A 23,172-nucleotide genomic window follows, 5' to 3' on the forward strand; every position below is an offset into this window, starting at 1 on the left:
CTGTCCCCGTGGACCCATCTGTGCAGAGAGCTGGTGCTGGTCGTCAGAGGAAGAGCCGCTTTCTGTGAGAACAACAGGGAGGGGTTCGAACTCACGGCTGCGTCCGAATCCTCAGCAGGAAACTCTTTATCGCTTCAGGTAATATCTCCTCTTCCTCTTCCTCTTCTTCCTCTTCCTTTTCTTCTTCTTCTGTGTTCAGACGTTTCTTCACTTTCTTTTTATCCTCTGCTTTGTGTTTGGCGCTCGTGCACGGCGCGGTGCGTGGTGATGGTGCTGAGCATGAATGGAGCTGTGTGTGTGTATGCGCGCGTGCATGGGCAGGAGCAGGGATTCTATAACAGAGTTCACATCTCCATCAGGCACGAGTAACATTCACACATGTGTGCGGGTTAACGTGCGGGTTGTGTGCGTGAATGCGGAGTGTGTGTGCACGCGCGCAGAGCCCGTGCGGGGATGGAGTAGCGTGGTGACGACACGCGCCAACTGAGGAACCGGTTTGTTTTCGAGACACTTGGTAACAAAAAGTTCTTTTAACTAAAGTTTAGTCATCAACAAAGTTACAGAACAACAAATAGAACACAATCATAAAAATGATAAATATCATATCAATATTTTGAAATGATGTTAAAATGTGAGATTTACTAGAAGCTGGGAGCTTTTTACTGGTTTTTCTACTTCAGGATGTTAAGAACCAGTTAGCACAGATCTGCCTCCATGGTCACACACAAGCAGATTTACTGTGAACAGAGATACACACTGGAGCCACAGTTCACACAAACAGACACACACACACACAAACAGACACAAACAGACACACACACACACACACACACACACACACACACACACGGTCACGTGGCTCAGATGTTTGTGGTTCTTCTCGTTGGTTCAAAGGAGGAAACAGAGAAATAAACGAGTTTCACTGTGTAAACAAAAGAGCTTCTTATTCACACGCCCGCATCTGAACTGGTCCCATCATGAGTCTGGTGTTTCTGATGATATCATGAATGAGTCCCAGTGGTTCCAGTTCAGTGTTGGCACCTGAGCTTTAACTGGTTTCACCCACACTGCACTGAGTAGATGGTGAGGCCAGGTTCACCCATGTTGTGTTTACACAGTAAGGATTCAAGAAGGAGTGACTCTGGTTAAAGTTAGAACAGGAAGACAAGGTTAGGCTCTGTGTTGTCCTCTGAAGACATGAAGGTGTGTGTGAGGACATTCAGGCTCCTCACTGGTTTTAGGATTTAGTTGTTATGGTTGAGATCAGAGGTCAGAGGTCAGGTCCGTCTTGGTTTGGTTAAAGTTAAGTTTATGTATGAGTTGGTTGAGGCTGTTCCACAATGAATAGTTTTGTAGTTGTAACAAGGATAACTATGTAAGCCTCTGAGTGTGTATGTGTGTGTGTTTTATGTGTGTGTACACACGTCTTCCCGTGGTCCGCCCGCTGTCGCTCTCTACCAGTGAGCTTTGCAGCTTTGGCTCCTTCTCCGCCCCGGCAGGTCGAACCCGTCTGACAGCTCTGTTTTAATCAAACACCAACTTGAAGTTTTGCACACAAACCTCACACACACACACACACACAGGTGATGTGAAGACGAGTGGAACCTTCTTCATCCTGTTGCATCACTTCATGTTACAGCTTCACAGATGAGAACCACTTCTCCTATTCTCTTCTTTGAGAAGTCTTATCGTAGAAGCAGCAGCAGACCTGAGGTTTCAAATACCACTTCTGATGAAGGGGAGGAACTAGAGACTCAAGCTGAAACTGTGATGCAAAGACGTTTAAACACTTTAGTAAGAGAAGGTTTTTAAGTTTCCTGGATGTCTGGTTTATTAAGAATCAGATCTTCAGCTGAGGAATGTGAAGTTCAGACTCACACACTGGAGCTGAGAGATAAGTGAGCTGTTAAACTCTCTTGTGTTTGGGAGAGAAACTCAAACTGGTGCAGAATCAGTGGGTGTGTCCCGTCCTCTCCAGGATGAGCCGCTCCCGCCCAGTTTACTGCCATCGTTATTCTCTCCTTCTAAAAAGACTCTGGAGTTTGTAGAGACGAGAACAACCAGATTCCAGAGCGGTGTCTCCTGAACACTGCACCTCGCCCACTGGGATTCAAACTTAAACCATCTCTGTCCACACATGTGCTCTAAACCTCAGTAGTGTGGACACCAGAGGAAACCGGAGCCAGTTGTTGAATGTAACAAAGTAGTTTTACTTTGTTAGTGTACTTAAGTACATTTTTCCGTATCTGTACTTAAGTTAAAATAATAGTGCATACTTTTTACTTTTACTCCACTACATTTCTACAATATGTGTCGTTACTCGTTACATTTTATGAACACAGTTTCGGGAAATATGGATTGCGTTGCTGTTTTGGAAGTTTAAACGCGCACACACACACACACACTTGAGTCCTTACACCGCAAAAAGACGTTTAGAATTATGTTTATAATAATGAAACCAAGTAATGAAGTAACCACAAAGCTTGTGCCTTTATCAGCCAGGTGCTAAACAACTAAGCGTAATGCTTTTTCATGCAACAACATTTAGCGATCTTTTTCGTATTTCAGGAACTGACTTTTCAAAATAAAAGTATAACATTTCTCCTTCCGTCTAAACCATTTCAAAATATTCAGAAGATGAATATTTTGACTGCCTGACCAATGCTCAAATTTTCATTTCAAGGTCCTTCATTTAAATTTCTCATTCTAAGATCTGCCTTGTTCTGACCAGTTTTAGTTGTTTTTCATGTTCCATGTTTCCATTTTTTACACAATTACAATTAAATAAAAAAGATTTAAAGATATAACATGTTGTCTTTATTGGTTTGTCTTAAAGGTTTTAACTTTGCAGATAATCCCTGATAGAACTTGTCATCCGCAGAATTGTAAGATAGTGTGAACAGTATTACAGAGGGTAAGCACAATAAGTACACCAACTTTTCCAATAAACAGATGTTGTTGCTTATAATTATTACTAGTAGTGACATGTGTAGAGGCATGAGTATTACCAGCAGCTATATCTGCATTCTTTATCAAAATGGCACAGCCTAGACATTGAGAGGCAACCCATTGCGTGAGTACTTTTACTTATAATACACAAAGTAAATTTAAAAGTAAGTACTTTTTACTTTTACTTAAGTAGGATTGTTGATGTAGTACTTTTACTTTTACTTAAGTATATATTTTCCTGGGTACTTCAGTACTTCCTCCACCACTGCCCGGAGCCGAGTGGATGAAGCCTCATTATCGAGCAGGAAGGACAGACTCTACTGGTCTTAGTGTGTTGCTGCTGATCCTCACTCTACAGCTGCTGGGGCCTCAAACAGACATTTCACATGTTGAGGTTTCACGTGTTGTGATGCTTTTAGTGTTTTATTATGGGAGAACTGGTCGAGACAGATTCAGATGATGTTCCCAGCTTCGTTCTCTCCGTCCCAGTCACTCAGTCGCAGGCAAACAGTTAAACACAGTGGGAAGTGAGAGCTATGCAGCAATCAGTCGCATGGCTGCGCAGAGAGAAGAGATGACACACATGCACACACACACACACACGTGCAGACAGACACACACACGTGCAGACAGACACACACACACGTGCAGACACACACACCTCATAGGGATCATATGCTGACCTTCTTTCTATAGGTTGAGTTACTGTATAGTGATGTCATCAACCAGAATAAAACCAGAGGCCTCGTTCCTCTGCAACAGCTGAAGGTTACTGAGCTTTTTAAAAGAGCAGAACCTAACAGCCCCCCCCCGACACACACACACACATGCAGACACACACACACACGTACATCTATCTTAGTGAAGACACATTCCCTATAGTCCCAAATCTAAACCTGATTCTAACCCTAAAACCAAGTCTTAACCCTCAAACGTTGAAACAGTGAGGACTGATCTAAATGTCCTCAGTACAAACACACACACACACACACACACACACACACACACACACAGACACACAGACACACACACCAGTATCCCTGACGGACAGTGATTTGTTTCTTCAGTCTAACCGTCGGTCCCCTTGTCTCCTCAGCGATGGCCGAGGCCCACCAGGCGGTGGCGTTCCAGTTCACCATCACCCCCGAGGGCATCGACCTGCGGCTGTCCTACCAGGCCCTGAACCAGATCTACCAGTCGGGGGTGCGGTCCTGGAAGAAGAGAGTCAGTCGCATCAGGGTGAGTGACGGACAAATCACTACGTGCAGCCAGAGCTGTGTGTTTGTGTGTTTGTGTGTGTCTGCACACGCAGGTGTGTAATGCACTTCCTCATAGTTGACATTGTGTGAGGCCCGTTGGGGGGGGGTGGGGGGGATCCATGTGATTGAGCTGAACGCAGGCGGCTTCATCACAGGGTGTGAGTCCTCAGCAGGTTATAATGATGTGTCTCTGCTCACACGTCCTGACACGTCTGTCCTCGTCCTGCTGGACGGACGATGTTGTTTCTTCTTCTGTGGTAACAGAACCGGGTGATAAAGGGCGTGTACCCCGCCAGCCCCTCCTCCTGGCTCTTTGTCGTCATTGCCATCCTGGCCACCATGTACATGCGCTCGGATCCCAGCATGGGGCTCATCGCCAAGATACAGCAACACCTGCCGCTCAGGTACACACACACACACACACAGACACACACACAGACACACAAGCTCACACACACAGACACACACAGTAGATAAACAACCAGAGAAGAATCGTGAAGCTCGTCATGTTTGAACGTGATGATGCTGTGAACACTGGAAACTCTCAGGGGCCTCGACAGGTGGTGGAGGAGGTGGAGGAGGTGGAGGAGGTGTAGGAGGTGAATGAGGTGGAGGAGGTGGTGGAGGAGGTGTAGGAGGTGAAGGAGGTGTAGGAGGTGAAGGAGGTGAATGAGGTGGAGAAGGAGGTGCAGGAGACGCTCTGATGAGGTGGACCTGACGCGCTGCACAGGACAGCAGGTTGAGGAGGTGGAGGAGGAGGAGGTGAAGGAGGAGGTGAAGGAGGTGTAGGAGGTGAATGAGGTGGAGGAGGTGGTGGAGGAGGTGTAGGAGGTGAAGGAGGTGAAGGAGGTGTAGGAGGTGAAGGAGGTGAAAGAGGTGGAGAAGGAGGTGCAGGAGACGCTCTGATGAGGTGGACCTGACGCGCTGCACAGGACAGCAGGTTGAGGAGGTGGAGGAGGAGGAGGTGAAGGAGGGGAAGGAGGGGAAGGAGGAGGTCGACCTGACGCACTGCACAGGACAGGAGGTGGGGGAGGTGGAGGAAGTGGTGGAGGAGGTGCAGGAGACGCTCTGCTGAGGTTGACCTGATGCGCTGCACAGGACAGGAGGAGGTGAAGGAGGAGGAGAAGGAGACGCTCTGATGAGGTGGACCTGATGCGCTGCACAGGACAGGAGGTGGAGGAGGTGAAGGAGGAGTAGGTGGAGGAGGTGCAGGAGGTTGAACGACGGCAGCAGCCACGTGATTCGCTGATTGAGATTCTACTCACAGCATCACAGACTGATGATTATGACCATCACAGTCGGATCTGTCTCATAAAGTCAAACTGCATTCAGAGCTGCACTGAATTCTGGGTAATCTCTGGAGGGGCTCCAGCTCCTACTGGTAAGAACCCCAGTTAATATCTGAATGGGCTCATGTGAGAAACCAGTAGGAGATTTCCTGGAGGAGTCACTGGGAATGAGCGATTGCTTCGATGAAGATGTGGGAAAACATTAAAAAACAGCATATATATATATATATATATATATATATATATATATACTTTATATATATTTGTATTTATCTCAGGATGCATGTGCTCGTGTCTGAGTGGAGAGCCTCCTGTTGGCTTGTGCCAGTGAAGGACTGACCACAAACTGGTGCACACGTCCAAGACTTCACCGGCAACTGACTCACAAGTTGATTATTACAAACTTTATGTTTTTAAATAGTGAATAAATCATCTCCGGCGTGAACTTCAGCCGACATTTTGTTACCAGATTAATGTTTTTAAATGAATCGATATCGTCCTGAGTCACAGATCCAGTGTAAAGAGAAGCTGATGAGTCACTGAGCAGCAGCGTGGGCGTGTCTGCTCTTCACCTTTCACCCGCTTCCCTCCAGGCGCTTTAACAACTTCTGCCCCCCCCCCCCCCACCCTTTCTGGAGTTCATCAAAACGTACCAATAATATTTGCATTCATTTATTTAAGGCATCTTTTTATATATATATATATATAATTCATTGCTTCCCTCTATTCACATATTTGTTCCTCACTCAAACCCACATTACTAAACTCTGTGTTCTGCTTTTCTATTTCTATTCTTTATTCTTGGTTTGTGAGATTCTCAAAATCTGACTTGCCAGATGTGGAACAGATGAGTTAATGATCCCCTGCATCTGTATTATAGGAGTAATTAGTCTTAATGTGCTGCCCCCTGCTGGTTGTTGTGGTGCATTTCTACAGATTACAGTAGTAATGTGGCATTCGAGACCTGATCTGCAAATCAAGTCCATTTATCCTTCATAAGCTTTACATATAAACCTTAAATAAATCATTTATATGACAGTGTACATGAGGAACTCTAGTATCCATGGATAACCTTTGTGTGTGTGTGTGTGTGTGTGTGTGTGTGTGTGTGTGTGTGTGTGTGTGTGTGTGTGTGTGTGTGTGTGTGTGTGTGTGTGTGTGTGTGTGTGTGTGTGTGTGTGTGTGTGTGTGTGTGTGTGTGTGTGTGTGTGTGTGTGTGTGTGTGTGTGTGTGTGTGTGTGTGTGTGTGGTGCAGCCTGAACGTGTCGCTCAGCGCTCAGGGGCAGACCATGCTGTCGGCCCTGGTCTTCAGCACCCTGCTGTGGCTCAGCCTCATCCTCGCCCTGCGCTTCTGCCTCAAGCTGCTGCTCTCCTACCACCAGTGGATGTTCGAGCAGCACGGCCGGGTCTCCAACACCACCAAAGTCTGGGTGGTAAGGTCTCGCCATCGCAGCTTCAGCCGCTCCGGATAGAGGAGATTACCCAGAGTTCAGTGCAGGTCTGAGGTTGTGTCGCTGTGTTTCTCTCAGACGCTGTTGAGGTTGTTGTCGAGCAGGAAGCCGCTGCTGTACAGTTACCAGACGTCCCTACCTCACCTGCCTGTTCCTGCCATCAGAGACACACTGAACAGGGTGAGCACACACACACACACACACACACAGACACACACCTGTGCACGTTTACATCCTCTGTGCAGGACTGTGTCTTGAGGTCTGTGCACGTGTTGGTCTAAAGTAGTAATGTCCACTGACCCTCTCAGTACCTGGAGTCGGTGCGCCCCCTGCTGACGGAGCCGGAGTTCGAGCGGATGACTAAACTCGGGAACCAGTTCGAGTCCAGTCTGGGAAACCGTCTCCAGCGCTACCTGAAGCTCAAAGCTCTGTGGGCCACGAACTACGTGAGTTTGGAAGTTCCACCCGTCGCCTCGTCGCTCTCTGTGTTCTGAATGAAGAGTTCTCTCTCCTGTTGCTTTGAATGAAGAACAGAGTTGATGTTTCTGTCTCCAGGTCAGTGACTGGTGGGAGGAGTTCATCTATCTGAGAAGCCGAGGTCCCCTCATGGTCAACAGCAACTACTACGGGATGGTAACCTGCCGCCATCTTTGTTCTGTAGCCGAGAGAGAGAGAGAGATAGACTCCTGGGGCTTGTGTCTCTCTCTCCTCGACTTCCTGTCATTCTTGAAACTGACGAGTCATCCATGTTGTATTTTGATCAGATTCAGTCACATCTTTGCCACAACACAGGAAGTTGTTCTGACATTGTGGTACATGTTCAGATCCCCTTAAACCTGATCTGTTCTAAGCTTCTTAAATTCATAAAGTGATCGTTAACCCCCCCCCCCCCCCCAGGACTTTCTGTACGTGACCCCGACCCCGGTGCAGGCCGCCAGAGCAGGAAACACCATCACCGCCCTGCTGCTCTACCGCCGCAAGGTCAACCGGGAGGAGCTCAAACCGGTAAGACTCCATATCTGCTGAACTGTGTGTACTGGTGTGTGTGTGTGTCTGTGTGTTTTGTGGGTGGAACGGTTGTAGAACACCACAGTGCAGATATGATCCACTATTGTTGACTTGTGACACACACTTGAATTCAATGGTGTGTACGCTCCCAGATCATAAAGCAGATATCACTTAGAAAAGTAAATACTGCAGATTAGGAAACGTTAGGAGGCCTTTAATAATTTGATGCAGCTTTTAAACTTTCTGTTTGCATGTGTGTAACTTCACATGCATCATGGTCTTACTTCCTAGTGTTACATTAAACACTAAATATGAATGTGTGTGTTTAGAGTCGTGTTCCAGGCACCGTCATCCCTCTGTGTGCCGCTCAGTGTGAGAGGATGTTCAACACAACACGCACTCCAGGAGAAGAGACCGGTAACACAACTACACACACACACTCTCACTGCACATGTTGTTGTAGATTGGATGTTGGGACACTGAGCTGGTCCAGAAGCCGTCTCTGAGCCGGCGCTCCACTCGTCTTCTCCTCCACAGATGTGCTGCAGCACTGGCAGGACAGCGAGTTCGTGGCGGTTTACCACAAAGGCCGATTTTTCCGTCTGTGGGTGTACCTCGCAGGACGCCTGCTGTGTCCACGCGAGATCGAGTTCCAGGTCCAGAGGATCCTGGACGAAACCTCCCCGCCGCAGACTGGAGAGGAGAAACTGGGAGCGCTCACTGCTGGAGACAGGTAGGAACCGGGGAGTGCGTGTCAAACCAGCACCATGTGAAGTCCAATTATCCAGATGAACATGTCTATATATATATTGAGTTTATTGATAAGACGTGTTTATATAATTCAATAATCTCAAGATGCAGTGTGTGTGTCTTACCACTGGGGGGCGCCAGAGAAGCTGGACCACACCAGCCTCACACACTTTCTATGACTCTTTTCATCTTTAAGAGCAAATGAGGACGAGAGGAACATGATGCTAATGAATAAGAGTTTCTCTGTGCTGCATGAAGCTAATTGTACAGAATACAAGTTTACTAACTCAAGTGCACAACTGACAAACTAAAATAGCAACACTTATTTAGAAACAATCTGAAAAATGTATTTTGGATGGAAAAGTTATTTTCTCCACAACCATCTGACGACCTTCAGAAATGATCCCACGACCTCCAGGTTTAGAATCTTAGTTCTAATCATCGATGGCAACATGCAAACACGTGTTTTCTTTTTACAAAGGTACGAACCAGCTCCTCAGATAATGTTTGTACTCTGCCAGTGGAGGGATTTGATGCAGAACATTCCACAGCGTCTAAATGATGAATTACTGATATATTAAAGAAACAAGTCTCGACTCGAGGGACAAGAACATGTTTGTATTCGACAGTTATTTCTGTTACATTGAAAAGCAAACGAGCCAAATCAAGGCTGGGATGAAACCATATAAGGCAGCACCTCGTCCTCCATGGTAGACGTGTTTTGGTTATTTCTTTATTTAGAAGGATCCCCAGGAGCTCTACCCTAAGACAGAGCTACTTTTAGTGGGGTCCACATTTAAGACATACAGATATCAAACATTTAAAACAAACATTAAATACCAATATCAAACTTTTAAAACAAACGTTACCTTATAAATATATGTTACATTATAGATATCAAAAGTTAATATACATAAAAAATAGTGATCATATAATATTACAGATATCAAAAATAAATTTAGTGGTTATGCAATATTACCTTTGTCATGATATAAAACACTGATATATACAATTCCATTGAAGCGAAAACTGCAAACCATATAAAAGAATACTACTCCTTTATGGACAGTACCTCACTATCTAGTGTCACAAGTATACTGCACCCAAGTGTTTCCTTATTTGCTTTTTGAACATACATTAACGTTTCACTGGTTCATATCTGTAATGGATCTCTAATAAAGTTTATGTGGAAAGGTGTAAGTCCACAAAGCTCCTGTGGGTTAGAGTTTATCACTGCATTTAACGACAGCTCTGGACTGAAGAAATCTCAGCTGGTGATTTATCGGAGTCTATATTCAGTGATGAGTCCTCGACACCACAATGTGATTCAGTTCACTGCCTCAGATATTTGTGGTATTCTAGTCATGACTTGCATGGAACAAAGGCACTTCCATTCAGTGCTGGATCACAGCCCGTTCTGATGTTGGCTTCAGATTGAAGGAAAGTTCAGTGAAATTCAAGGTGTCACAGTTCAAACGTCCATTTCTTCAACAACTTGATTATTTCTGTGTAATTTGTAAGAAGGAAACTATTAGGATTTGGTGAATGTGTAAAATGTAAACAGTCTCGTCTCTCTGTTGACGCTCATGATAACAAACGTCTCCAGTGGATTGAAACGTGATTTGTGAATCTCCCATTTTAAGTCTTTCTTCTTTGTTGGAATGAAACCTGAGGAGTTTGTATCCAGCCAATAAATGGCGGCTGATCTCGTTTGAACTTTGCTGATGAAGCCCTTCTGTTTCCTCTTTCACGAACTATGCTCCTCAGGCTCTTTCTCTTGGCGGCGAGAAGAGAGAAGCGCCTTGTGGGTTCCGGGCCACGTCAGGGCTCAGTTCTGTGTTCTCAGAATGATGACACCCTGTTAACAGATTTATATGTCCCCTTCTTTCCCAGGGTCCCTTGGTCTCACATCAGGAAGCAGCACTTCAGCTCCGGCGTCAACAAGCGCTCGCTGGACGCCATCGAGAGGGCGGCGTTCTTCGTGACGCTGGACGACGAAGAGCAAGGCATGAAGGGGGAGGACCCGGTGGGGAACCTGGACCGCTACGCCAAGTCGCTGCTCCACGGGAAATGTTATGACAGGTGAGAGGGAAACCCAGCTCAGAGGCCTCGGCATGCAGGGTGAACCTTAAGCTGCTTTTTGCTTACGTCTGAATCCTGAAATCCACAGAGGATGATGAATACATTCAGGGGATATTTAAACTCTGGAGGAACAACGTCTGTCCTCCCCTGTCCTCCCCTGTCCTCCCTTGTTCTGCAGTGTCCTCCCCTGTCCTCCTCTGTCCTCTCCTGTCCTCCCTTGTTCTGCAGTGTCCTCCCCTGTCCTCCCCTGTCCTCCCCTGTCCTCCCCTGTCCTCCCCTGTCCTCCCCTGTCCTCCTCTGTCCTCCCCTGTCCTCCCCTGTCCTCCTCTGTCCTCCCCTGTCCTCCTCTGTCCTCTCCTGTCTCTCTATGAGCTCAAACTCTTGGCAGCAGCACAATCTGTGATTCAAGGGTCAGGACAACAAGTCCCTAGTCTCTATGAGCGTCCATGTTTACTGCGGACACTGGCCTGAGTGTGTCTCTTTGTCCACTGCTCATTAATATCCGTCACACACGTTAACATTCACATTTTTTGACGTGGTTGAATTCCTGGATTCGGGTCGGGGGTCAGAGTTTCACTTGATGCAGAGCAGGAGAGGAGCTCCACATCCCATAATCCATTGTGAATGATCCTTCACAACAACTTCCAGCTGCTTCTTCTTAAACTGAACCTTGATTTTCTTTTAAAAACGAATCGCAGAAAGAGAAAGAATCCGATCTCGTGGTTTGTTGGTTTTCGTGGTTGTTAAACTTTTTCATGGTAGAGCCGAGCTCCGGTTTCACAACTGAGGATTGTGGGTAGTGTCGTACTTCTCAGTCGATATAATTCAGACTTGTGGCTTCTGCAGGAAAATGTCTCTATCTTCTAGTTTGTGGTGATTCTACCTCGGATGGTTAAAATTTTATGGCTGATAATTAAAACCTTGTGTCGGTTCTTCTCTCTCCCGTCCTGCAGGTGGTTTGATAAATCCTTCTCCATCGTGATCTACAAGAACGGGAAGAGCGGCCTGAACGCGGAGCACTCGTGGGCGGATGCTCCCACCGTGGCTCACCTGTGGGAGGTGGGTGTGTCCAGAGTCATGTGACTCCAAACTGAGACCTTTACAAACCTGCCTGAACCAGCAGCTGTGACATAACGTGTGCGTGTGCGTGTGCGTGTGTGTGTGTGTGTGTGTGTGTGTGTGTGTGTGTGTGTGTGTGTGTGTTCTGCAGTACACCCTGGCCACAGACGCCTTCCAGCTGGGCTACACTGAGGACGGCCACTGCAAAGGGGAGGTGGACCGCTCGCTCCCCCATCCACAGAGGCTCCACTGGGACATTCCCTCAGAGGTACGTACACCCTGTGTGTGGTTGTGTGTGTGTGTCTTCACTCATGTCTCTGTGATCATATCGTACATTGTTATAAATGTAAACACACAAAGAGAGAGGGATTCTCTGGTTCAGACACGTTCACAACAGGAACGTATGCAGCGAGTTCAGGCAGATTCTGGGTTGTTAGGGTTGATCAGTGGAATTTGATCTCCAGGAGCTGTCGAGTCTCATCGTCTTTCCAGGTTCACGTCTCCTCCGGGTTCACGTCTCCTACAGGTTCACGTCTCCTCTGGGTTCACGTCTCCTACAGGTTCACGTTTCCTCTGGGTTCATGTCTCCTCTGGGTTCACGTCTCCTCTGGGTTCACGTCTCCTCTGGGTTCACGTCTCCTCTGGGTTCACGTCTCCTCTGGGTTCACGTCTCCTCTGGGTTTACGTCTCCTCCGGGTTCACGTCTCCTCCGGGTTCACGTCTCCTCCGGGTTCACGTCTCCTACGGGTTCACGTCTCCTCTGGGTTCACGTCTCCTCTGGGTTCACGTCTCCTACGGGTTCACGTCTCCTCTGGGTTCACGTCTCCTCCGGGTTCACGTCTCCTCCGGGTTCACGTCTCCTCCGGGTTCACGTCTCCTCCGGGTTCCTCCAGGTTCACGTCTACCCCCGGCTTACTGCGCTGCCTCAAGGCTGCCTCGCTCCGTGCAGAGTTTCGGCGTCGAGTTTATTTTTTGCGCTTGACGCGAGTGTATCACACCAGGAAACACACTGAAAAGCGATCTTAAACTATATTGATGACATATTTTATATGATATAAATGATCAAATATGCATCCCATACTTTGAAGTCCCCTTCTGTTGTCCTGGAGCTTTAATTTGACCAATGACATTATTAAATGTCCCCCTCTGCCCATCCACTACAGCCACACAAGCAGTGATACAGATAAAAAGAGAGAGAGGGGAGGGGGGGGGCTACGTATTCTCCACATAGGCTTGAGTGGAGAATAAGTAATTTACCCCCGTCACCCGACATGTAACGGAGCAAACAGAGAAGTTCTTCAACATGGATGACATTAAATTAATAATTGAAGTGGAGAAGTGCAGTGAGTTGTATGATCCTCGGAACATGTTGTATAAAGACATCACCAAGGAGGACACATGTTGGGACGCTGCTGCTTAATGTTGGGGCAACAAGTAAGTTTATGCTTTTAATCTCTGGATCAACGGGTGATATTATTAGCGCTGCCCGGCGGTTCAGCTTCAGTGTCCGGTGTGAACAGCCAAGCGCCGGCTCGATAGGGATTAGCGCGGTGCTTTGGCGTCGCCTCCACGTTCTCTGTTCCTCTTTCAAAATGAATGCGCTGTCGATGTCTTCTGAAACAGACTCAATGGCAGCATCTACACATCTCAGCTCTCCAGCGGCAGACATGTTTGTTGAAAACGAATTCAACCCAAGGGCACTTTGATGACGTGGTTGATTACGTTACTGTTGATCATCTGTCCATCATCGTATAAAGCCCGCCCTGACAATCTGATTGGCCCGGAGCGACGCCAGACCGAACTTCACGACCTCAAATGTTGTGGGCGGGGCTAAGTTCGTCTGGCATCCAGGCTACCAAATCATTAAACCAATATTGACTGTTAAACAGTCAAAATCCCCACTTCAACTAACTGCAGGCAGGAGAGACTCAGCAGGAAGTCCAGATACTCTGATCTGTGTCCTCCCACATTTGTCACTGACCTCCAGATAATGTCTGGAGGTCATCTGGAGGTCATCTGGAGGTCGTCTGGAGGTCGTTGCAGGTCTGAAAGCAGCTTTGAACCGTTTCGTTCATCGACTGTTTCGGTTTGAATGATGACAACATGATCAATGTTTGGGCTCTTTCCAACAGTTGAGACATTAACTGGTATAAATGATGAATGTGACCTTGACTTTTTGACATCGCTTGATAGTGTTGACTTGCAGTTGTTGGATTAACGTATTTTTACAAACAAAAATTGTGACTTTTCCCAACGAGTCGTTAGATTTCACATGAAAGACAGACTCACACATTCAAGCTTCTCTTTTTTCCTAACCGCAAATGAAAGTGAAGTCGGAGGAATCGTTGAACAATCGACGGACTGCAGCCTGTAGCCTTCCTTCCTCTCTCTCGTGTGTGTATATATATATAAGAGGTGTGTCTCCAGGAAATTCAAACACAGGAAGGACTAACGAGAGAACAGGACTGAACTTTAACTTCTTCTAAAATAAGAGACTTAAGGTGAAAAAGTGAAGGTTTACCTGAGATGCTCTTTGGTTTGAATCACGTTCTGAAGGAGACTTGATAATTGTCTTTCTCCTGATTCTCTCAGAACATCTGAAGCTTTAATCGTTGCTTTAGTTTCGGTTTGTCCAGAAGTGGAAAGCACCTTCATACCGATCACCTCCTGATCAAACAGTGATCCGTACGACTTCCCCTTTATCTCTGTTCCTCATTTACTCCCTCAGGAGCCGCTTTAACAAACTGCCATTTCCACATCCCTTTTCCTTCTGAATGTTATGCTAATGATGACGCACAAGATAATATGAAACTGAATTGATCCCCAATGGAGAGCCACCTGCTACTGCAGCCGCTCAGAAAGAGGTAGACAAGGGAATGAAAGTATGAAAGACAACAGATTAATAAAGATCCCTCACTTCTTTGTTTGTCCCAATGGGGAAATTTGTCCTGAGCCACAGTTGTGCATGTGTGTGTGTGTGTGCTTGTGCATGGGTGATTGTGGAGGTTGTGTGATTGTGTGTGAGGTTGTTTGTTTGACTCACACCTCAGATGAAACTGCATTGATGAGGGGACAACAGGGACTTTCCCTCCTGCACCCCTCTGAGCAAACACAGCCCCATGAGCCATGAGTCACACTCTCCTGCTTTCACTTCCTGGACTGGGGGCATTTCCAGTAAAACAAACCAGTGCACTGTAGCTCCAAGAGATGCTGCTGCTGCTCAGACTCGGCTCAGTGGCACTGGACCAAACTGGGAGTAAGGCCACTATAAACAGCCGGCGTGTTGAGCAACACTTGACATCTGAGCTGCTCTTCCTCTCACACAGATTCATTTGTCACATGGTTCCTGAAGGGAATAACCCCTTTCGTTTTCTCAAGAACGATTTTGATTATCATGATGTGGAATGATGTGATCTTCACAAGTCCGACTTAATCATCTGCGTTCTAAGAAAAACCAGTTTGATTCCTGATGTCAAGAAGAAATGAAAACTGCCCTACCCACAATCCTCGGGTGTAACGATGACTGAGCATCACCAGCAGTACAACTCAAGTGCAGTCAAGTGTTTTGGAAAGAGACTGATTCACTGAAAGTGGAAGTAAAATGAGACGGATTTTGTCTCCATTAATATTTAATGAACACTTTAGTCTGTGTGGGTTTAAGTTTGTTGAGTAGAGACACTGGAAATATCTTTTAGCTGACGGCATGATTTCTGTTATCACAGTTCAACTATTACACATTTGATGTAAACTCGTGTCTAAAGTACATAATTAGTAAATAGATATTTTTATAACTCACCATAAAAGACGTTAAACAGATTATTGCCGGACAGGATCGTTAAGTGCTGCAGTGAAGCACGTGGACTGTGCTGAAGAAGTGAAACCAGGAATGTGTGATGATGAGAAACTCTTTGGATTCACTGACACTCTACAGTTTAAAATACTATAAAGTGTCATGTTTCATGTACTCCTTAACAAAGTTGTCGTGGATCTAAAGTTTATCTGACAGATCTTTGTCTTCCTGCTATGACTCCAGAGTCGAGGGAGGAAAGTTCGTCTTTGTTGTTTAATCTCCTCGGTGTCATGAAGAGAATCATTACGACTTCCAGAGCAACAACTCAGTTTCTCTGGCTCCTTATTTTCTGGTTTGACCTCAGATTTCACCAAATTTCCCAAACAATAGAAATAAATGCCAGGTGTTGTATCACGCACACATCCCCATTGGGGGACACATCCCCATTGGGGGATGTGTGCGTGGGTGGGGGATGTGTGCGTGGGTGGGTCGGTGCGGTTCTGTATCATTAACTCTCTCTAATCTGTGATGTACTGCTGCAGTGACACCAAACGATGATGTTCCCTGATAAGAACTTGGCTCCGAGCTTTTGTTTGGGTTCCTGTCTGACAGAGCTGCTGTGGAGGAGCTCTGGACTTTCCACGCTGGACTTTCCACACACTCAGAATCCACCTCCAGAATCATTCCTCTGCTCTCATCTAGTTCCGAGAGCTTGTTTCGGGGGGGTGCTGTGAACCGGGCCGGGGGTGTGTGAGCCCTCTCTAAATCTCCTCTTTCCTGTTTCCTCTACCGTTTCCTGGCTCCTGTCTGTCAGTCCGAGGACAGCTTCCCTTTGATCAGTCATTAAGTCCTTCAAATAAACCAGGATGCAAAAGCCAAGATTGGAATCGTGTCCGTTTGGTTCGAATCCCGTCTTTCTGTGATCGTCTCCTCCAGCTTCCTCCCTACTGCTCCCTACTACTAGATTGGAGTTATAACCTTCATCTCATGTAGACCATCTTCCCCCCCCCCAGGTTCAGGATCAGGTGCACAGATCCCTCGCTGTGGCTCAAGTGATCGCAGACGACGTGGACTGTCACGTGTTTCCCTTCAGTGACTTCGGCAAAGGACGCATCAAGAAGCTCCGCGTCAGCCCAGACGCCTTCATCCAGATCAGCTTACAGCTGGCGTACTACAGGGTAACACACACACAACACACACAACACACACACATCCTGTTCATGTTCAGCGCCAAACATCGGAGAACATAATAAGAAGTGGCGAATAGAAATCCAGAAGCAGCTCCTCAGTGGGATTTCCCTCGTCACTGTGACGACTGGATGCTTCAGTATATTTAAAATGAGATCTCAAACCCCCCCCCCCCCCCAACCTCCTCCAGGATCGCGGGGGCTTCTGTTTGACCTACGAGGCGTCGATGACCCGTCTGTTCCGGGAGGGCCGCACGGAGACGGTTCGATCCTGCTCCAACGAAAGCTCTGACTTCGTGAAAGCTCTGGAACGTGGAGAGGTACAGTCCCCCCCCCCCCCCCCTTGTCTCTAGAGGACGAGCTTCTCAAAGTCCAGGGCTTCTGCTGAGCGTGCTGGATGATGACGTGTGCCTTGGTCTTTCAGACACAGGAGCAGTGCAGGCATCTCTTCAAGCTGGCTTCAGAGAGGCACCAGAACCTCTATCGAATGGCCATGACTGGAGCCGGGATTGACCGCCACCTCTTCTGTCTGTACGTGGTGTCCAAATACCTGGGGGTGGAGTCCCCGTTCCTGAAAGAGGTACATCCGGCAGTGTTGTTTCAGAGTCTGATACTCCTCCTCCTCCTCCTTCACCTCCTCCTGACCTTCTGTCCCGCTTCACTTCCTGTTCCTGGATCATGTAACCTGCTGTGAGCACCAGACGCCTGTGTGTCCTCTGGTGTAGATCGGGGACAGGTCGGAGGTTTGTCCTGGAGACAGGTTGTGTAGGTTCTGTCCGTTTTGTCGCCCGACTGCAGGACTCCAGATACGACTTTATGAAATTCAGCTTGCTCCACGATTCCAGTATCAACAACGTAGAATAGAATGTAGTGAATTAAGTATAAAGATATAAGAAAAGATCAAATAAAAGTAAAGGGAATGACCTATACTACAATGTACACTCAGTAATTTATAACCAGGGCTGAATGGTAGATAAAATAAGTAACACGAGACACTAGCTTAGCTAAAGTGAAGGTAGAAATGATGAAGTTACTACTATGGGATATCTCCTGATACTCTGATAATATGATGAAAGCATGTGAAGCCTCTTCTGTGATGTCATCGGCCCAGGTTCTGTCGGAGCCGTGGCGTCTCTCCACCAGTCAGACCCCAGTTCAGCAGATGGAGCTGTTCGACCTGAAGAACCATCCGGACTTCGTGTCGCTGGGCGGAGGCTTCGGACCTGTGAGTAACACGACGGGTGAAGTGGCTGGGGGGGGGGGGGGGGGGGGGGTCGGGGGTCCTGTGAGGCTCTGACGTCATGTGATCTGTGTCCTCACGGCAGGTGGCTGATGACGGTTATGGCGTCTCCTACATCATCGTGGGCGAGGACATGATCAACTTCCACGTGTCGTCCAAACTCTCCTGCAGTGACACGGTGAGTACCGAGCTGAAGAGCCCAGCTCCCTGGTGACTGTTGGAACGGGTGCAGCTTGTTCTGCACCTTTGAGCCCTCGAGGGAAAGAGATTCAGAGTGAGTGACTCGTGACGCTTCCTGGTCCAGTGAAGCTGAAGCAGTAACTCAACCTGACACTCGCTGTTTGAGCCTCGTGTCTGAACCGTGGCAGGCCACAGGCCGGATGCATGCAGAGATACTGTTGACTGAATTATTGCTCAACAGCCGCGGTGCAATCAGCCGTGCTTGAGCTTTCCACTGGTTGTTACAGATCCAGAGCGCTCGGCCCCAGGCCTGAGACAGAGTTGTGTGTCTGTAGTGAACCTCAGCTGGTAGGACCTTCCTGTCTCGGCCTCGGGTTCCACTGGGTCCTCGCTGCAGGTTCATGAATCAGCTTCTCACAGTTTGGTCGGTGAGAAGATGAAGTTCCAGGACAGACACAACGAAGTCACTCTGATATTAAATCAATTTTTAGAAACTCTTTAATAACCTCCATCGTTAAGTGCCTCATTCATCCAGTCCACTTCTCCTCTCTCTCCACTTCCTTCTCTGTGGGTTTCTCTCCCCACGTCACCGTTCTCTGCTCTTTCCCACATCCTCATTTCTTCTCTGTGCTTCTCTGCTTTTCAGGAGTCCCACCGGTTCGGAGCTCAGATAAGTAAAGCTCTCCAGGACGTCATGGTTCTCCTCACTCCCGACGCCAAAGCCTCGAAGCCTCAGTCCAAGAAGCTCCTCTGAACCCAGCGTCTCACACGTGTTCCCCTGATGACGAGCGTAGAACCCATAGAGAACCTGTTTTGAATTTGAAACCACCATAGGACATCGATTGAAAGCCTTCTTTAGGTTGAAGGGAGGGAATTTAATTATTTAAATCAAAGGGAGAAGAGTTGCTCCAGGCTCTTGTCACACACACACACACACACACACACACACACACACACACACACACACACATATATATCTGTTGTTGGAGCTTATCAGAAACATTGGAATGCAGCCACTCCTCACCTGAGCTATAATTTGAATTCTCTCAGATAAAGGCCAAACTCCTCTCTGTGTAGACACGGCCTCATATTCAGCACTAACACATAGACTTTAGTTTATTTTTGTAATATCACGTGGAAAGGAAGTGAAGGACAAATCTCCCTCAGAATAAGTGGAACGGCTCAAGAGTTCCTAAATCTCAATAAACGTGAAGAGGAAGCTGTGGGTGTGAAATGAAGCTTCGCAGCTGATCCCACTGACGCGTCCTAAAAGTTCAAGGTCATGAAGTATGAATATGAATATCGTGTTCATCTCTGAGAATCTGAAGGAATGACTTGTGAGAGACGACCTCATCTCCATCGGACTTGAACTCCAGAGAATGTCGGCTCCTCTTTCACAGAGTAATTTAACTCTGCCGGGGAGGCGCTGCTCGGCTGCGTCTGAATAACGGACAGACAGAGAACACATGTTTTTGTTTGCGCCACATAACACAAAGCAGATGTTATCAGAGAGCCTCCTGCTTCCCACATCAACATCTGGCTGGTGTGCGCTGCTGGTTCTCTTTGTGTGTTAGAGTCACAGGGAAACGAGCAGTAAAGGTCCAGTTCACCACTGGTCTGGAGGTTTTTATTCTCATTCTTTTGATAAAACTCTGGAGGTGGTGGACCTGGAACCCAGTGAGGAATCTTAACCAGCTTCAGATGTGAAATCATTCCTCTCCTCTGCAACTTTATTCCATGCATCATTCATTTGGTTCCTCGTTTGAATTGAGTTGCGCCACATTTGTTTTATATTTACAAGATTCACCTTTTGCTGTTTGTCAGGATCGACTTCAATCAGCTGATACTGGTTTGACTTACAGCCATGTGAAGGAAGAAATAAAGACGTGTAAACAACTTCCTTCTTTAGCTTCTCACGTCAGTGGCTTGGTTTATTAAGGTTTGGAGTCATGTTCTAACTCTCACACACTGAACCAGTTATTTGCATCTTTCTGTTCGAGGGCCACGTTGGGGGCTTTCTTTAGATACACATCTGTTTGTCCTCCAGCTCCACTCGGGTTTGTCCCGCTGCCAAGGAGTATGGAAAGCTCTGCTCATTTGCTAACCTGCCCTTAACGAGGCTCTGCCAGCTAATCCATTTACACTCACCTACACAAATATCCAGTCACACAATAGGAGGAAGTGAAGCCAGTTCGACTGGTTAAAGGGTCAAAGAGTCAAAGTGTCCAGTCCCACAGCGACTGTGTGTGTGTGCCTGAAGTCAAGTGTTGATTCAGTTAAACCGTTTCAATGCAACTCCTGAGGGGTCTTCTCTGTGTGTGTGTTGTGTGTGTCTGTGTTGAGGAGAACGCACAACGGGTCAGATGATCGGTGATAAAAATCTGGAATCACTTTTGTGCTTGTGACATAATGTTGTAGTTGTACGTCGCCTTTTGTGTGTTAACATGTTTTTGTAGCTGTAACTTGTTGGTGCAGTTGTAAAGATGTTTTGTAACTGTAGGAAAATATTTTTTTACATTTTCGAAATTCTTCCCATTTCCTCAGCTGCACAACTTTTTGACACAAAACATTCACAGCCACGAAAAAGGTCAAGTTACACATAATTCAAAACGTGATAAATAAAGCGACAAAGCTTCTTTACACACACACAAAATGTTGTGTACAACTTCAACATTATTTCACCAGCACAAATTAAAGCTAAAACAATGAGTGACCCTGATTCCATGAAACGACTCATTTACTGTAACACATGAAACCAGAGTGAATCTGGTTTCTGCTCCTCACTCGAATAGGATCAGAGATCTGGATCGATGCTTCGGTCGAGGTGTCGTCTTCGTCTGCTCACGTTTTCTAACTCTTCTAGAATTGTCTTTAACATTTTGCTCACCTCAGACCACAGTGGCTTCTCTTCAGGTTATATCTTGTGCCTCGTTTCCCAAACTGTTGAACGCCAGAGTGTTTTCCCTCGGTCTCATTATTAAGGGCCTCTTATCATTTCTTTTATAAGACTGTATTTCTCCGGGGCCTCGTGTGAATGCGTTGGACGTGCTCGGAGTCTCAGTGACATCTCCTCGTGCCTTCCCCTGGAGCCGGTGAAGCCGACCGTGAGCCTCAGTCCCATCGGCGGATGGTGGCACTCTGGCTTCCAGTGGTTCAGACCGAGTGCATCTCATAACGAGGCACCAGTGGAGTTGGAATCAACTTTTGTGATGAATCTTGAACATTAGCTCTGTCTTTTCTCACCCGTTTGGTTTGGGGACACTCTTATCTACTGTTGTGACTCTATAGGTTCAGACTTGTAATGCTTGAAGAAGTTTACTCATTAAACACTCGAGAATATTCTTGTTACTGATTTGTTCTTTTTCATTTTTAAACTTATTTAAATGTAAATTGTGGACTTTGTGCATTTTATAGATGGGGGTGGCATGTTATGTAAAATAAAAAATCTTACTGACCCGACAGTGAAACTGGATTTGTCTATTCAGAATGGATTCTATTGTTTTTTTGTTTACTTATTCTAAATGATATTCATGCCTGAGTTTAGTTCAGATTTTAATAATGAAGAGTAAAATGTATATTTATATTCAACCTTTAGATTTTGATTAAACATGAAGGTTTAATATTAAGATTTAACGCTGAAATCTTATCTTTAAAAAAACAAACATGGTGAAATGTTCTCTTGACACCACAGTCAGATTCCTGCTGGTGCAGATAATGATATTCATATCCATAATATATATGTGTATTTATATACTGTGACTTCCTGGTCACAGTTTAACACCAAAACAGTTCAACTTCAGGAATATCCATCTGTGCATTTAGGAAAGTAACAACAGATGCAAACAGAAAACGCTACAGGTGGATGCTCTCTCTCCTCCTCCTCCTCCTCCTCACTGTCTAACAGATAGTATCTATGGGGAACCCGACTGGGCTGCAGGTTCCACCTCATGTTCCCAGTAGGGACAAGAACACAAGCAGAACTCAACATGGAGAAGAATCAGGGAGGAGGAGGAGGAGGAGGAGGAGACAGGAAAGTGAAAGTAAAAAGCCTAATACATGAGAGCAGCAAAGGATCGGAGCACTTTCACAGGACTTTCACAGCAGGAGAGACACGAGGTAAGTCCCTCACAGACACACGCGCGCACACAGACACACCCACACACCCACACGCCAGATGTCATTAGGTGTCCACCTCTTAGAAGACACATGTTTAACCTGCTGCTGCTGGGACTCGTGTATAGACTGGATGTAAAAGGACTCACACACACGCACACGCAGTAAATGCGGTGTCACCATCAGACGACCCACCGACAGACCAGAGCCGCTGTGGTCTCCGTCCAGTCACTGGGGACAGTGGACACGTGGGGTGGACACCGTGGTGACCGTGAACCTTCTTTCACCTTCTTTCACACGTGAGTTCGGTGAATCTGGAAACTATTCACAGATTGTTTCTTCACGGTTAATAAATCATAAGAGAAAGGTTGTTACGACGCAAGCCACGCCTCTTTCCCAGCGCAGTAAGGTGGACAACGGGCCAGGTCTCCTCGGTCCGACCCGTCCACCGAGGGGGACACGGGACAGGGGGACACGGGACAGGGGGACACGGGTCTTTGCTCTCTGTGGACAGGCAGAGAGATGAGTGCGCAGGGACCGTCTACAAAGCGCCACAGCGAAAAGAGATATTACCAAATTATTCAATAACATTTGATTTGCTTAGTTCGGAGAAATATTTATTATGACTTATGACGTAATTATTCAATACAGAGTGGACTGTATATTTACTGTATGCGGAGTATATAATGTATAGGCAGTATTCACTGTAAGTGGCATATACAGTGTGTAGTGTCTGATGAGTTTGTGGAGTATTTACAGTTTTTTTAAGTATTTACTGTATGATTAGTATTCACTATATGTCTAGTATCTTGTTT

At 46.6% G+C, this 23,172-nt stretch overlaps 1 protein-coding gene across 1 annotated transcript; it reads left to right on the forward strand.

Annotated features, from left to right (window-relative positions):
• Positions 1-4: 4 nt before the first annotated feature.
• Positions 5-21,703, forward strand: cpt1a2b (carnitine palmitoyltransferase 1A2b). Its single transcript, XM_062408207.1, has 19 exons — positions 5-138; positions 4,046-4,188; positions 4,473-4,612; positions 6,753-6,930; positions 7,027-7,128; positions 7,257-7,394; positions 7,504-7,581; positions 7,846-7,953; positions 8,286-8,373; positions 8,494-8,689; positions 10,600-10,788; positions 11,742-11,847; positions 11,999-12,115; positions 16,651-16,815; positions 17,016-17,144; positions 17,249-17,404; positions 17,936-18,049; positions 18,150-18,242; positions 18,891-21,703. Exons 2-19 carry the CDS (start codon positions 4,048-4,050, stop codon positions 18,996-18,998), a joined length of 2,346 nt encoding a protein of 781 aa, XP_062264191.1. The 5' UTR covers positions 5-138; positions 4,046-4,047; the 3' UTR covers positions 18,999-21,703.
• The last annotated feature ends 1,469 nt before the right edge of the window (positions 21,704-23,172 follow it).

This window comes from Platichthys flesus, chromosome 16 (genome assembly GCF_949316205.1).
Source record: "Platichthys flesus chromosome 16, fPlaFle2.1, whole genome shotgun sequence".
Classification (NCBI taxonomy): Eukaryota; Metazoa; Chordata; class Actinopteri; order Pleuronectiformes; family Pleuronectidae; genus Platichthys; species Platichthys flesus.

Bases quoted from the DNA above. Each gene is read 5' to 3' on its own strand.
- cpt1a2b (XM_062408207.1), top strand. From the start codon at position 4,048: ATGGCCGAGGCCCACCAGGCGGTGGCGTTCCAGTTCACCATCACCCCC. The intron at 4,189-4,472 runs GTGAGTGACGGA...CTGTGGTAACAG, and splicing joins AGAGAGTCAGTCGCATCAGG to AACCGGGTGATAAAGGGCGT. The intron at 7,395-7,503 runs GTGAGTTTGGAA...TTCTGTCTCCAG, and splicing joins CTCTGTGGGCCACGAACTAC to GTCAGTGACTGGTGGGAGGA.